Source organism: Martes martes (assembly GCF_963455335.1).
Source record: "Martes martes genome assembly, chromosome: 4".
Taxonomy (NCBI): domain Eukaryota; kingdom Metazoa; phylum Chordata; class Mammalia; order Carnivora; family Mustelidae; genus Martes; species Martes martes.
Window position 1 is genome coordinate 176304648 of NC_137891.1, and position 15032 is coordinate 176319679.

At 36.0% G+C, this 15032-nt stretch overlaps 1 protein-coding gene across 21 annotated transcripts in view; it reads left to right on the plus strand.

Annotated features, from left to right (window-relative positions):
• The window catches only part of EIF4G3 (eukaryotic translation initiation factor 4 gamma 3), a 343452-nt gene that overhangs the window by 84009 nt on the left and 244411 nt on the right, over window positions 1–15032 (plus strand). For all 21 annotated transcript variants that reach the window (XM_080801932.1, XM_080801933.1, XM_080801934.1 and 18 more), the window contains one exon: window positions 8990–9065. Coding sequence is in view for 9 of the 21 variants with exons in the window: in XM_080801944.1 (XP_080658070.1) it covers window positions 8990–9065 (76 nt within the window). In the remaining 12 variants the exon portion in view is untranslated. The remainder of the gene's footprint in view (window positions 1–8989; window positions 9066–15032) is intronic.

Here is a 15032-nt window from a genome sequence, read left to right on the forward strand (position 1 = left end):
TGGGTAGTTCATTTAAGAGGACTTGTACAGTATGTAGTCCCTTGTGACTGGCTTCTTTCACTTAACATTATGTTTTCAAGGTTAATCCATGTTGTAGCAGGTGTCAGGTCTTCCATTTCCTTTTTTTGGCAGATAAAATTCCGTTGTATGGGTATACCACATTTGGTTTATATGTTTTTTAGTTGATGGACATTTAGGTTGATTCTACCCTTTGGCTGTTGTGAATAATGCTAATATGAACATTCATAACAAGTTTTGTGTGGATATATGTTTTTATTTCTTTGGGATATATAACCAGGGGTGAAATTGCTGAGTCACGTGGTGACTCTATTGCTTAACCTTTGGGGAAACTCAGTTTTCATTTATTGTAGGTATATAGTTCAGTGAATTCTGACAAATGTGGAGTTTTGTAACCCCGCTTCACTGAAGATACAGAAAAGTTTCATCACCCAATTATAGTCTTTCAGTGCGCTGGCATTGCAGATAACCTTTCCCCACGCCCTGGCTTCTGGCAGTCAGTGAGCTTTATTCCATTCTTGTTGTTTTGCCTTTCCCAGAATGTTGTATAAATGGACTCAAAGCCTTTTTTGTCTAGTTTCTTTCACTTAATTAGCATTTGGTAATCATTCACGTTGTTCTATCAGTAATTCATTCCTTTTCAGTGGTTTGGGGTATTCCATTATATGGGTGTACTATATTTTATCTATTTACCAGTTGAAGATAATTGCGCTCTTTGCCCTTTTTGGCCATTATGGATAAAGATGCTATAAACCTTTGTGCTTAAGCATTTGGGTGAGTATAAATTTTCATTTCTCTTGGGAAGTGTGTACAAGCGGGATTGCTGGGTCATACATACAAATATATGCTTAACTGTGTAAGAACTACCAAACTGTTTTCCCAAGTGGCTGTACCATTTTGTACTGTGCCAACAGCCAAGTGTGAGATTTCCAGTTATTCTTCATCCTCGGCACTTGGTATTGTCATTTTGTAGACCTAATAGGTATAGTGATAGTTCACTGTTGTTTTAGTTTACACTCCTTATTGACAAATGATGCTTAGCATCTTTTCATGTTTTTGTCCATCATCTGCACATCTGTTTTGGTGAGGTGGCATTTTTTCAAATCTTTTGCCCATTTTGAAAAAAGGTAGTCTTACTGTTGAGTTTTGAGGGTTCTTTATATAATCTAAATACAAGTCCTTTAATCAGATTCGAGATTTTGGCGGTATTTTCTACATTCTATCTTTTCATAACAGTATCTTCAGTAGAAAATTTTAATTTTGAGATATCAAAGTTAATCAGTTTTTTTCTTCTTTTAAAGAGCATGCTTTTAATATCACATCTAAGAACTCTTGGCTTAGTCCACAGTCGCATCTATTTCTTTCTGTAGGTTTTTCAGAAAGTTTTAGTATTTAAAATTTTGCGGTGTGTCTATGGTATGTTTTGAATTTTTGTTTAAGGGGTAAGGTATATGACAAAGAGATTCATTGTTTTGCATATGGTTTTTTAATTATTTCAGCACCATTTGTTGAAAAGTATATTGTTTATTCATTTAATGCCTTTACATCTTTGTGAAAAGTAAACTCACTAGGTTTTTATGGCTCTGTTTCTGAATTTTCTAGTCGGTTTCACTGATGTGTCTGTCAGTCCTTTTGTTGACGTCACAGTGACTTGAGGTTCATGTATTTTAAGGTTTGGATGTTTCTTCTATGTTCCCTTCCTTTTGTTTATTCAAAGCCAGAAACAACATTTTCCCTATCATTAAAAACAAATCTATAATATTCTTTTATGTAGGAACAATATATAGCAATATCCCAAATTCATGAGTCATTTCTTCCTTTCTATCTGAATTTGTGAGCCACGGTTTGACCCACAGAGATAGAAGATTTATCATGTGGGGAGAATGTGGGAGATTGTGTACATTCTTTCCTAGGAATACAGACTGAAAATGATTGCATTGCGTACAGGTGTACACGATCACCATTGCCTGCATCATCCTAGTGTACTGCACCATGTCTATGAAAAGAAAGATTCTTATTTCTTTGATCCCAGAAAGAAGGTAAAAAATCAGAAAGAGGTAGAATCATTGATAGAATCTCCATACATTTTGTATAGAATGGTAATACCGATCTTAAAGAATCAAGAAAATACTCCTTTAGCTCTTCAGTAGTCAGTGGTTTTTTAATTTCTTATTTTTAAAATTTATTTTAAAAATTGTGTTAACATATATAACCTAAAATTTACCATTTTAACCTTCTTAAAATTTTTGAATTTTTTTTTTAGTAATCTGGACAACCCAACATGGGGCTCAAGCTCTTGACCTCAAGACTAAGAGTCATATGTTCTGCCGACGCTCAGGCACCTCCCCGGCCCTATTTTAACCTTTTAAAATGTAGAGTAGTGTGACCTTAAGTACATTCATGTTGCTATGCACCCATAACCACCGTCCATCTCCAGGTCTTTTTCATCTTTCCTAACTTGTCATGGTTCTTTTTAAGCCTAAGTTCTACTACTGGAATTTCAGAACATTGCAATTATGATCTCATCTTCGAATTACATTTTAAAAATGGTCTACCAGTTCAGGTAAATGTCAAGTCCTTGAAAATTTTCCAAAGTTTAGAGTTTTATTAAAAACTTGAAGCCAGCAGTAGAATGTCCAGTGGAGGTTGACTTTTGTCATATGTGAATGGCTAGCTCATTCAGTTCCTTTTTTTTGGAGGATAGCTTTTAAAATCTGTCAAATGTGTGTTCCATACTTGTTATTTTCTGGATCTGTATCAAGAGAAATCTAGTATACCAGCATATTTTATTTGGTTATTGTCTAAGGCTTTTTGAGTGATTCAGATGTAGGAAACAAATGGAATTGCTAATTGCACTTTATCCTTCTTAATGAAGTTTCTTCGAGATGGGCATTTTTAATGGAAGAAGGGTACTTTGTTGCCTTCTGCTTTTGCTTTGCCACATGGATTGACGATGTTTTAATCTGAAGTGCGTGTTAGTATAACACTTCAGTATTTGTCTTAGAATTAAAAACTTGAGAACTAAAAGCTAGGTTTGGAATTTGTGAGTATGTTTTTCTCTTTTTTTCATGTGTCTATCACTTTATCTCATAGAAAGTTTATATTTTTGTCTTGAGTAGAAGTATTAACACCGTGGTAAGCAGCCATTTTCTTGGCAATGTTGTTTTTGTTTTTGTATTTTTTTAACCCATCTAAGCAGCGTATGTTTCTGGGTATACTTAAATGTTACTGTCAGGAAATCAATTTCTGAGTTAGTAGAAATCCAGAGTTCTGAGTTGGTAGAAAACCAGAGCCAGAACAGGGGCTTTTCTGGCTAAGCACTTTGAAACCAATGTTTCCAGATTTATAATGGTTCCTAGTTAACATTTATGTGGTGATTTCTAGGGACTTTTAGAGCAAAAATAGGATGGGAAGGAAGGTATAGGCTTTTTGTAGTTTCCAATAAAAAGGGTTTGGAAAACTCATTTTTTTTCTGGTAAATTAGCAAAAACACTGGACAGAAAGCCTGAAGCCTGAATACATACATATTTTGCAGAAGAGATATTAGTGTGTTTGATTAAGGGATGCTGCCGTAGACCCTGCTTGGAGGTGTTACATGATGTAACAACTGTGTTAGCCTTCTACCAGTGGAAAAAATCTGAATTCCAGTAAAGTATTTTGGACCTAAATTAACAGTCCAACATTAAATTGAATTGAAATAAAGAATAAAATTGGCTAGTTTTATTTCCCTTGCAGTTTTAGTGGGAAAAGATACAGAACAATGAAGAAGGTTTTGGTTTTCTTAGAACAATGGTATCTTTTTTAAAAAATATATTTTCTTACAGACTCCAGAGTTAAAGCAGGAATAGTTATGTCATAGTGTTTAGGTTTGGGAATGCAGTTTCTGTTTTTGTCCACTCAAGAGTTACTAACGTTGTGACCCATGAGATTTCTATAGTTGCTGGATAGGATCATTCAGGATGTTGTACTTTGTGGGACATTTTACATACTTGATCTATACTTGACAACTTCAAATTAATTCAGTCCTGTCTATTTCATCCTTCATGATGACATGCATTAATCTTTTCATTCTTATTTTTAAATTAAAAAAATTTTTTTGTAAAAGATTTTCTTTATTTATTTGACAGACAGAGATCACAAGTAGGCAGAGAGGCAGGCAGAGAGAGAGAGGAGGAAGCAAGCTCCCTGCTGAGCAGAGAGCCAGATGCGGGGCTCGATCCCATGACCCCAGGATCATGACCTGAGCCGAAGGCAGAGGCTTTAACCCACTGAGCCACCCAGGCGCCCCTAAATTTTTATTTTTTAAAAAAGATTTTATTTATTTGTCAGAGAGAGAGAGAGAGAGAGAGAGTGAGCATAAGTAGGGGCAGCAGCAGGCAAAGGGGGAAGCAGGCTTCCTGCTGAGCAAGGACCCTGATGTGGGACTTGATCCCAGGACCCTGAGATCATGACCAGAGCCGAGGACAGGTAGACGCTTAATGACTGAGCCACCCAGGCACCCCCATGTATGATATCTTTGTGAAGCAGTGCATAGTGTAAAAATTCTGCCCTTACCCTTATATTTTATACAAGTTCTCTTCCTTTCTCATTATCATGCCTTTTTCGATTTCATATATTGAAAGGACAGGGGCTCCTGGCTGGCTCAGTTGGCAGAACATGTGACTCTTGATCTTGGGGTTGTAGGTTCGAGCCCATGTTGGGTGTAGAGATTATTTAAAAAAGTAAAATCCAAAAAAAGAGAAGGTGTAAATTGACTCATTACCATATTGCCATAAGGCTTAAATAAGAAATGATGCAGAAAAAGATCTTTATCATTTATTTGTTTTCATCTCCTGAAATCAGTTGCCTGTGTCTTCTCTATAGTAGTTTGTGCAGTGGGATTTGTACTGTTGCTTTCCTTTTCAATGAGGCAATAATAACTTGAGGCTGTCACTTTAAGAATATTACTTATGCTGAGCATTGATCCAGGATAGTAGCTTTTCTTACAGTGGACCAGGCAACGTTTAGGAACATTCAGCTCAGAGCTGTAAATGGAACATTAGTGTTTCAGCGTACTGGTGGAAGATTTCTGTTGACTTTGATTACTTGTTTTCTAATTTCTCAAAATCTGCCTTTTGAGGAAATACCGATTATAGGTCAAACTCAGGGTCAGATATGATTGCCATTGATCAAGAAGCTTCATCCTAATGAGAGGTCATCATTTATGAAATTTCAGTACACATGTGTGCTTAAAAAGTTATTGGTCCCTTCTTTTTTCCCTGACATCAGTAGGAAACATGCAGGTCATTATGTAATCTCATAGGTCTTTGAACTTCTTTGATGAAATTTGGTATTTGAAAATTTTTTATCTGCCTAATTGACATTTAATGTGGAGAGTATGTAGTAAGTACTTTAATAATCAATTTTGAGTCTGTTGTGCTTTAATATTTAATACTCTCTAATCTAATTTTATTTATTTCTGAAATCTGTTAATTTTTTATAGAAGATGAAAGTGGGGAATTAAAAATATTTTGCATTTTTAAATATTAAATATTAAAATATTAAATATTAATTAATTAATTTAATAATATTAAAATTAAATATTAAAAATTTTGCATTTTTGTATTTCTACTTAGAGTCTTAAATTCACTTATTACATACCATCTGGCTAGTTTTTAAAATGATTTTGCTTATATTTCCTAATGATATAATTTATAGCAATTTGAACCACAGAGGTGTCAAGTGGGTATGCATCCTGTATTTCATTTATGAGATTTAAAAAATAAAAACAACATGCTCTAGAGCATTGCACATGCATATTACACTGCTCATTGATTGAATTAGAATTTTAAGTGATACTATGAGAAGCCATTTGCTTCCTACCTTGAGCCCAAACGTAAAAAAGTGAACATCCAGTGATTTATGCTGAGGATACAGAGGTTGGTGAAAGCTGGTAATAAGCTTCATGCAGGCAGAATTAGGGGTACCTGGGTGGCTCAGTTGGTTGAGCAACTGCCTTCAGCTCAGGTCATGATCCTGGAGTCCCAGGATCCAGTCCCACTTCGGGCTCCCTGCTCAGCAGCTCCTTCTGCCTATCCCCCTGCTCATGCACTCTCATTCTCTCTCTCTCTCTCTCTCTCAAATAAATAAATAAAAAAAATGCAGGCAGAATTAGGTTGAGATATGTTGTAGTGAAAGAGCTTTATATGCCTGTCATTTCTTTGAATTCACTTATTTATGGAGAAAATGCCTAGAAGTGTCTATTTCATACTAATTTGTAGAGGCTGTTTTTAGTGGAAATGGGACTAAATAACTTATTTGTAAATTACTAAAGTTGATTTTTTATTGAGATCTTATTCGCATATCATAACATTCATACTTTTGAAGTGTATAGTTCAGTGAGTTTAGTATATTTATGAAGATAAATATAACCACTAAGAATTAAGGAGAAAATTGCTTTGTAAAATAAGTTTACTTGGTCTGATGCATTACCTGCCCAGTCTGTAGTACTAGGTATTTGTTTGCTGTGGGCAGATGATTCCGTTTGAGCCAAGAATTTGGAAGTTTCTGGAATTTTGGGGGTGAAACTTCATTGATGCTTCTATGAGGTGAACTGCTCATTTAGTTCTGTCATGTGGGTAGGGCAACCATATTTTGACCAGGTTGTGATACTGTTTTTTACTATGCAATGAAGTGTTCTGTCTGTGGACACACTGATATATATGATAGGAAGAGAGTGATCTCTATTTTATTAATTAATGAATTAAATTAATTAAACGAGAGTGTGATCTTTACAATTCAGGGAGACCTGGCCTGACCATTTAGCCTTGTTAACTTGGGCAAGTTACTTCTTGCTGAACCTCAGTTTACAGGAGATACTGTAAAATGGTTCAGCGAAGACAACATAGTTGGTTAGGCTTGCAGGCTACTTTAGATTCAGATCTCTTGACCTCTGTTTTCACTTTTCTTTTTTACAGAACTGTGTTTTTGTTTTAAAATAAGTGATTTTTACTCAGAACTTCTTTTTAAGAAACAGTTTATCAATCCACAGTGTTCTGTTGGTGGTTTACAGATAATAAAATAAAAACAAAATCATCATTCTGTATTTGTGGCCCAGGAGGAAGAATGTTTGTTACTGGGACTGTTGACTAGAAAAATGATTGCCTCTTTACAAATCTTGTAATTATATTTTAGCCAATAAAATAACTACTAGAAATCAGGAATCTTAGCCTTCCTTTGTAATCTTAAATGGTGTGGCTCAACCTTTGGGGCATAGTACTGAGAACTCTCATTTGAGAACTTATTTTTATAGTGTGAGAATTAGCCTTAGCTAGAAAAAACAATAGCTGTTGGCGTTGCAGAAGAAAAAATAGTCTTATATTTTCCACCATTCATGTAACCACAATGCAGTACTGTAATTCAAAGAAAGTTTTATTTTAGCCAAGGGTAATCTTCATTTTGAGAGAATTGACAAACTCATAATGAAGAGCTTTTGTCTGGAACTTGTTAGCCTTATGTTTTCTACATTGCAAACTTACATATAGTTTGGATGAAGTAGTTCCTTTATGAAATGCTTTAGCTTTGTTATTTTTTGAAGCATTTTATTTTATTTTATTTTTTTAATTTTCAAATACTGTTTACTGAAATTTTACAGCATTTTAAATCAGTTCTTTGTATCTAGGCATTTATGACACCTTGAACTGTGGTCTCAGGTTGCTAGTTTTAAGAATTGTCTAGAGACTGGTAGAGTGTTACTAATTTTTTTTTTTAAGATTTTATTTATTTAACAGACAGATCACAAGTAGGCAGAGAGGCAGGCAGAGAGAGAGAGGAGGAAGTAGGCAGAGAGGCAGGCAGAGAGAGAGAGAGGAGGAAGCAGGCTCCCTGCTGAGCGGAGAGCCTGATGTGGGGCTCTATCCCAGGACCCCGGGATCGTGACCTGAGCCGAAGGCAGAGGCTTTAACCCACTGAGCCACCCAGGTGCCCCAGCTTTGAGGGTTTTTGCTTTATTTTCCCTCTCCCACCTCAGTAAACTGTTGCTACTTACATATAAAGGATTTATCTTCTAATGATTCAGATTTCATCGATTTGTGGTGATTCATGTAGAGTTATTATTTGCAGCTGTCATTTTGTCTTCCACAGTGTTTCATTGCATTAGAAAGAATTATGATACAAGTATGAAGTATTTGTTAGGTTAAGGAAGCATTCTATTTCATTTTGGGTTTATTATATTCATAGTCATTTTTAAAAAAATATGCTTGAATTATTATAGAAACATACAATACAGTTATGTAATCCTACTGTCTGGAGAGAATTGCTATTAATCTTTTGGTTGTGTGTGTGTGTGTGTGTGTGTGTGTATGTGTTTTTTCTGGTTGTCATTCTTAAAGAGGTAAAATATCACTTTACCAGGTAGATGGAGCTCACATCATTTGGTCTTGAAGTTTAATAAAATGATAGTCTTTTGTCTTTTAACAAAATATCCTGGCAACATGCTGAAATATTTTAAACATTATGCTGGAGAGCCTTTCTTTTTCTTTTTAATGGGGATATGGGGAAAGTAGCAGCTAAGTAGAAAAACAAGGAGACAATTATATTCGCCATTTCTATGTAGTTAGCAGAACAGACTGTGTCTTTGTCAGTAATTTCCACGTATCTTCCTAAATATCCCGCTTATACTTTAAGTCTTTTTCTCTAGAAAGTAAAGGTGGTAGAGTCTCATCCTGGACCTAAAGTGTGGAGGCTTGTGCAATTTTACTTGTTTTGAGTTGCCATGGAATGTTTATCATGGGAATCACTTTTGGAGAGATTGATCTGATTACATTAAGAAATTTGAAATATTTGTTTTCCAGTTTTGTAGAGAAGTAAATGAGTAACCTTACTAATTGAGTGACGAAAGTTGGGTCATTGACAGAACCTTGTGACGGTAATTTTCTGTTAATGCTAAAGCAAGGCATTTTTGAGTTCTCTTATCCTTAACTCGCTCTTCTAGAATCCCTAGAGGACCTGTGCAACAGCCCCTTGAGGACCGAATCTTCACTCCTGCTGTCTCGGCGGTGTACAGCACGGTGAGTACCTGAGGTCTCTGTTGCGGCGCCTAACTTCTGGCACATGAGCCTTTGATACCACAGCAGTGTTTGTTTGATTGGCATGTGAAAGGTTTTTGACAAAGGTTCATTAAAATCAGAAATTGAATTAGGTGTATTTAATATAAGAAGGGTGAATAGGCTTTTTTCCCCTTCATCATAATTTAATAGTGAAACAAACATTGTCTTAAGATACATTGGCTAATATACCTGTTGTCTTTTTCTTCCTTTTTCACCTTTCTGTAAATCAACTTCTGGCCTTGTCTTGTGACTCTTGAAGACATTGAGTTTTAATTTTCTTTTTTGATACTAAAATCTTTTTAAAAAATTTTAATATTTAAAGGTTTTTCATTTTTTCCCCTTCTCTGATTACAAAAAAAATTGCAAAAGAAGTTTGGAAATGAGAACATTGGTTTTAATCTGGGAAATTTAATTTTTTATGTTAAATGATTAATTCAAATGCATAAATGAAGGGAGATTTAAAAGGTAGAGGATGAAGGTCATAAAATTAAAAGCAGATTTCAGGTGTCTCACAGTGAGCCTAAGGGAATTTAAGGAGAATGGAAGAGTCAGACATCTTTTTATTGTTTCAGTTTATCATACCAATAATTCCTCGTCTTCCAAATAGGGTGCTTCAAAGAAACTCAGAATGGTGAGAAAGAAGAGTAAATAAGTCATTGTAATCTAATGTGTATGATAAAGCAATGATTCTTATCCTTTTGGGTTATGAATTACCTTTAGAATCTGAACATAGCCACAATGCTTTATTCTCAAAAGAGACCATATACCCAGTGTTTACATATAATTTCAGAATTTTGCAAATATTCGTTAGACCATTCATCAGCCCAAGGTTAAGAACCTTTAGTTAGAGATGCAAAGGAGTTAGTTAAGAACCTTTAGTTAGAGATGGGAAAGGAAGAGACCACTTCATTGAGGAAGTGGCACTAAGCTGGAAGGCATAGAACTTCTCTAGGCAGAGTAGGGAACACAAGGCCTTCTAGGAAGTTAAAATTTAGACACATGCTTAATGGAGTGGTCACTAGTCAACTTTGTGTGGCAGTGTTCTGTAGCGGAAGTAGAGATGAGATAGTAGATGGGTTTTGGAGGTTTTAAGATTGTTATGAAGACTTAGAACCTTATTTTGTAGGAATGAGTAGGTAGGATGGTTTTCCTGAAACAAGTCTCAGTTTACACCTGTTATAGTTCAGTTAACACTTGTAAACTATTTGAACCCCCAACTTTTCAGATGGACTCCATTTAGGTGACAAATTGCCTGATCATCCTAGTAATTGAGAACCTTCAATTTACATTGAAAAACAGTTTTTAGTTTTTTTCTGGCATAAACTTTCTGTAGGCCAAAGGGTTTTGTTTTGTTGTGTTGTGTTTTGTTAGTACTGAGCTTAAGGGCACCTTAAATTTGTCTGGCATAACCCTTAAAAAAATTTTTTTTATTTATTTATTTGACAGACAGAGATCACAGGTAGGCAGAGAGGCAGGCAGAGAGAGAGGAAGGGAAACAGGCTCCCTGCTGAGCAGAGAGCCCGATGTGAGGCTCGATCCCAGGACCCTGGGATCACGACCTGAGCTGAAGGCAGAGGCTTTAACCCACTGAGCCACCCAGGCGCCCCGAGTCTGGCATAACTCATAAAATACATTTTTTTTCTAATTAGAAGTGTACTCTTTGCCATTCAGTTTCTGTTTCAAGATTAAGATAAGTAAAAGAAGAAAATGAAAATTTCTAGTAATCTTGAGTGATTTCTAGAAGCAACTACTATAACCGTTTTTTTGGTATAGTTTCCTTTGTCTTTTTTTCTGTGTTGTAGGTTCTATATAAGATATTTTATTCTATTTGGTCAGTTTATGTTATAATGTTAGCTTTTCCTATGCTATTTGAAGCATGTCGTAAATAATGGTTATTTTGTCATAAGAATTTAATATTCACTGGACATTTGACAGATATTTCTTGAGCTTTTAATGTGTGTCCGGCACTGTTTGGCATTGTGGATGTAGTAGTGAGCAAACCAAACACTACTCATGGAGTTTATACTGTTCTGTGGGATAGAAGGAAAGTAAACAAATATATGTGCAATATAGTGGTGGGTAGGAGTAAGGGTCTTGATGAAAATGGAGTAGTATAAAGGGATGGAGAATGACTGGACAATCCTGGACATTCTGTCTAAAGGCATTTAAGTAGAAAGCTAAGAAGTGAGGGAGTGGCCTTGCAGATTTCTAGGAAAAACGTATTTCTGGTAAAATGTAGTGCAAAGGCTTAGGGATAGCAATGTGCTTAATGTGTTCTTAGAACTGCAAGGAAACTAGTGTGGTTGGAGTGGGATAGAATTCAGAGAAGTATCTGGAGCATCAGATTATGTAGGGCATTATTTACTATGGTAAGAATTTGGATTTTAATCTAAATGTGGTGGAAAGCCTTTAGAAATTTTTTTTTTAAGATTTTATTTATTTATTTGACAGACGAAGATCACAAGTAGGCAGAGAGAGAGGAGGAAGCAGCCTCCCCGCTGAGCAGTGAGCCTGATGCGGGGCTCGATCCCAGGACCCTGGGATCCTGACCTGAGCTGAAGGCAGAGGCTTTAACCCACTGAGCCACCCAGGTGCCCCAAGCCTTTAGAAATTTAAAAGCAGTAGGTCTGAATTTCTGTTTAAAGGACACTGTAGCTATTCTACAGAGAGTAGACTGATAAGGGGATGTGCTGTGGTGGTGAAGTGGAAGCAAGATGAGTTAAGAGGTTGTTAGTTAGAGTCAGAACGCAAGCTGGTGCAGCCACTCTGCAAAACAGCATGGAGGTTCCTCAAAAAGTTGAAAATAGAACTACCCTATGACCTAGCAATTGCACTACTGGGTATTTACCCCAAAGATACAAATGTAGTGATCCGAAGGGGCACCTGTACCCCAATGTTTATAGCAGCAATGTCCACAATAGCCAAACTGTGGAAAGAGCCTAGATGTCCATCAACAGATGAATGCTTGAAGAAGATGTGGTATATATATACAATGGTCTATTTTGCAGCCATCAAAAAAAAAACCCTGAAATCTTGCCATTTGCAACGATTTGGATGGAACTAGAGGGTATTATGCTAAGCGAAATAAGTCAATCAGAGAAAGACATTTATCATATGATCTCACTGATATGAGGAATTCGAGAAACAAGACCGAGGTTCATAAGGAAATGGAGGGAGAAATGAAACAAGACAAAACCAGAGAGGGGGACAAAACATAAGAGACTCTTAATCTCAGGAAACAAACTGAGGGTTGCTGGAGTGGTGGTAGGTGGGAGGGATGGCGATGCTGGGTGATGGACATTGGGGAGAGTATGTGCTATGGTGAGTGCTGTGAATTGTGTGAGACTGCTGAATCAGAGACCAGTACCCCTGAAACAAATAATATTAAGATTATATGTTAATTTAAAAAAATCAGGGGCACCTGGGTGGCCTCTGCCTTTGGCTCAGGTCATGATATCAGGGTCCTAGAATCGAGCCCCGCATCAAGCTCTCTGCTCTCCTGGGAGCCTGCTTCTCCCTCTCTGTCTGCCTGCCTCTCTGCCTACTTGTTCTCTCTCTCTCTCTCTCAAATAAATAAAATCTTTAAGAAAATCTAAAAAAAAAAAAGGTGATTGTAGTAAAATAGGCAGAAGATGATGGTGGCTTCCTCTAAGGCAGTACAGAAAAAGAGATGAGTAGTGGAATTTGGTATGTATTTTGAAAGTAGACTGAAAAGGATATCACGGTAGCTTGGATATGAGATATGAAAGAGGAGTAAATGGTGTTGCTAGGGATTTAGCTTGAGTAACTGAATGAACATGGTACTTTTCATGCAGATGAACACTGGGTGAGGACTAGGGTTTTTATTGAGAAAAATCAGTAGATGTAAACATTATTTAGGGGAGAAGTTAAACATTAGGTTGTTTCTGATATTACCTATTAGAAATAACTTACTTGAATTTAAAGCCTTTTCTGAATTGTGGATTATTTTTATGGAATAACTTCCTAGAAAATGAAACTACTGAGTTAAAAATGTAGACATGTTTTTTTAAATTCCTCATAAATGAAGACATGTGACTTTGTAAACTTAGTGATTTGGAGAGGAGGTTATCCAAATCATGTGAATGATAGCACAATGCCTGTTACAGAGTTTACATGTCATGTTTTGAAACAAAGGTTTTGAATTTATTTTTGAGTTTGATCCAATTTGACATTTGCTATTTGAAGCTGCTGCTATATTAAGAGTCCTTTAGTCAATGAAAAAAGTGGGTGCACCAAGTATATGTGATGCCTATTCTGGAAGGACAAGAGATTTTATTTTAGGCAATAAAAACTTACCTTAAAATATGGCAGTCTTCACTTTCTTGATCACTTGTTTCCATTCTTAGCAATTTAAGTCTCTGCCTCACTTTTACAGTCTTGTGCACTTTAACTGAATGAGTAAGAGAGTTTGTGACCAGGTGCTTTGACATTTTTAATCCCCCTTCTTCTCAGCCCCAAGATATGTTACTTGTTACTATTGTTCTAGTGTCTAGGTCCATTAGCATGATTTCTGTCATAAAATACAGGCTAACCCTCAGTTCACCTCCTCCTGTCTCACCGTATGGTGCCCATATGTTCCTTTAATTGAGTTGGTTGAATTCCTTGAAAGGCAAAAATGAATCCTGGCCAGTCTTAAAAAAATTATACAATCAAAGATTTTTTTTTTTTTCTGTTATGTAGGCTTTATGCCCTCATGTCAGCATTTTAGATGGGTTTTCTGCTGGATAATCAAAGAAGCATCAAAAGGAAGACTTTTTTTTTTTTTTTTAAGATTTATTTGTTTTGGAGAGAGAGGTGGGTGAGGAGGGGTGGGAGAGGAAGAGAGAATCCATGCTGAGTGTGGAGCCTGACGTGGGGCTCAATCCCAGGACCCCGAGATCATGAACTGAGCCAAAACCAGGAGTTGGATGCTTAATCAACTACATCATCCAGGTGACCCAAGACTCAGTTTTTATAATGCTGTCATGTTACATGTTTTAGGCTGATTGTCATTTATTTATTTATTTTAGCCTGATTTCTAGACGTTTCTCTTTAGAACATTTATCAGGAATGGGAGAGATACTTTTTCATTATTTCTTATGAGCCATAATTACATGAGAGTGATTGATCATATGAACAAAAAAAGAATGAAGCCAGTAGTCTTTAAGTTCTAGTAAGGGAAATATTTATTATATGGTAGAGAGGAAATGGCAAAGCTGAAGAGGAATGAGCTGATTTGAAGTATATTTGCTAATAACTCTCCTAATTGGCATGCTTCTTAAGAACAAACTATGAGATTTTACCATGTTGTATATTTTTGGCTTAATACTTTATTTAGAGAAATTGGATTTTGTGACTATTAAGTCAATATTTATTTTTTTAACTGGGCTCCATGCCAGCATAGATTCCAGCATGGGGCTTGAACTTACCACCTGAGGTCAAGACCTGAGCTGAGATCAAGAGTTGGTTGCATAACTTACTGAGCCATCTAGGTGTCCCTAGCCAGTATTTTTAATAAAATTGCAGAAATAAACTTAATACAAAGTTTTCTGGAATAATGACTTTACTATAAGAAGCAGCAATCACACATATTCTGGTGGATTGGAAGAGTTGTGTTATTAACAGTTTCTGCAAAATTCCTATAAATAAGTTAATCTGAGTAAATTGTTCCTTAATGCTGTAACATTTATCCTTTTTAGCCAGGTTATACTTTTAAAGTCTTGATTCTGTCATATTGTAGTTCTGTGATATCTAATTAGAAAATAATGCTTTTATGTTTTTTTTTCTAGTCACTGATAAATACTGAGTAGCCCAACATATCAGTGGAGATACCTGCACAGGGACAAAATTTAGCATGGGTGGATCAGTACTCCTTAGTCAGCTGTATCTAGCAAGATGTAAATCTACTTCATTGCCCTATAATGCAGC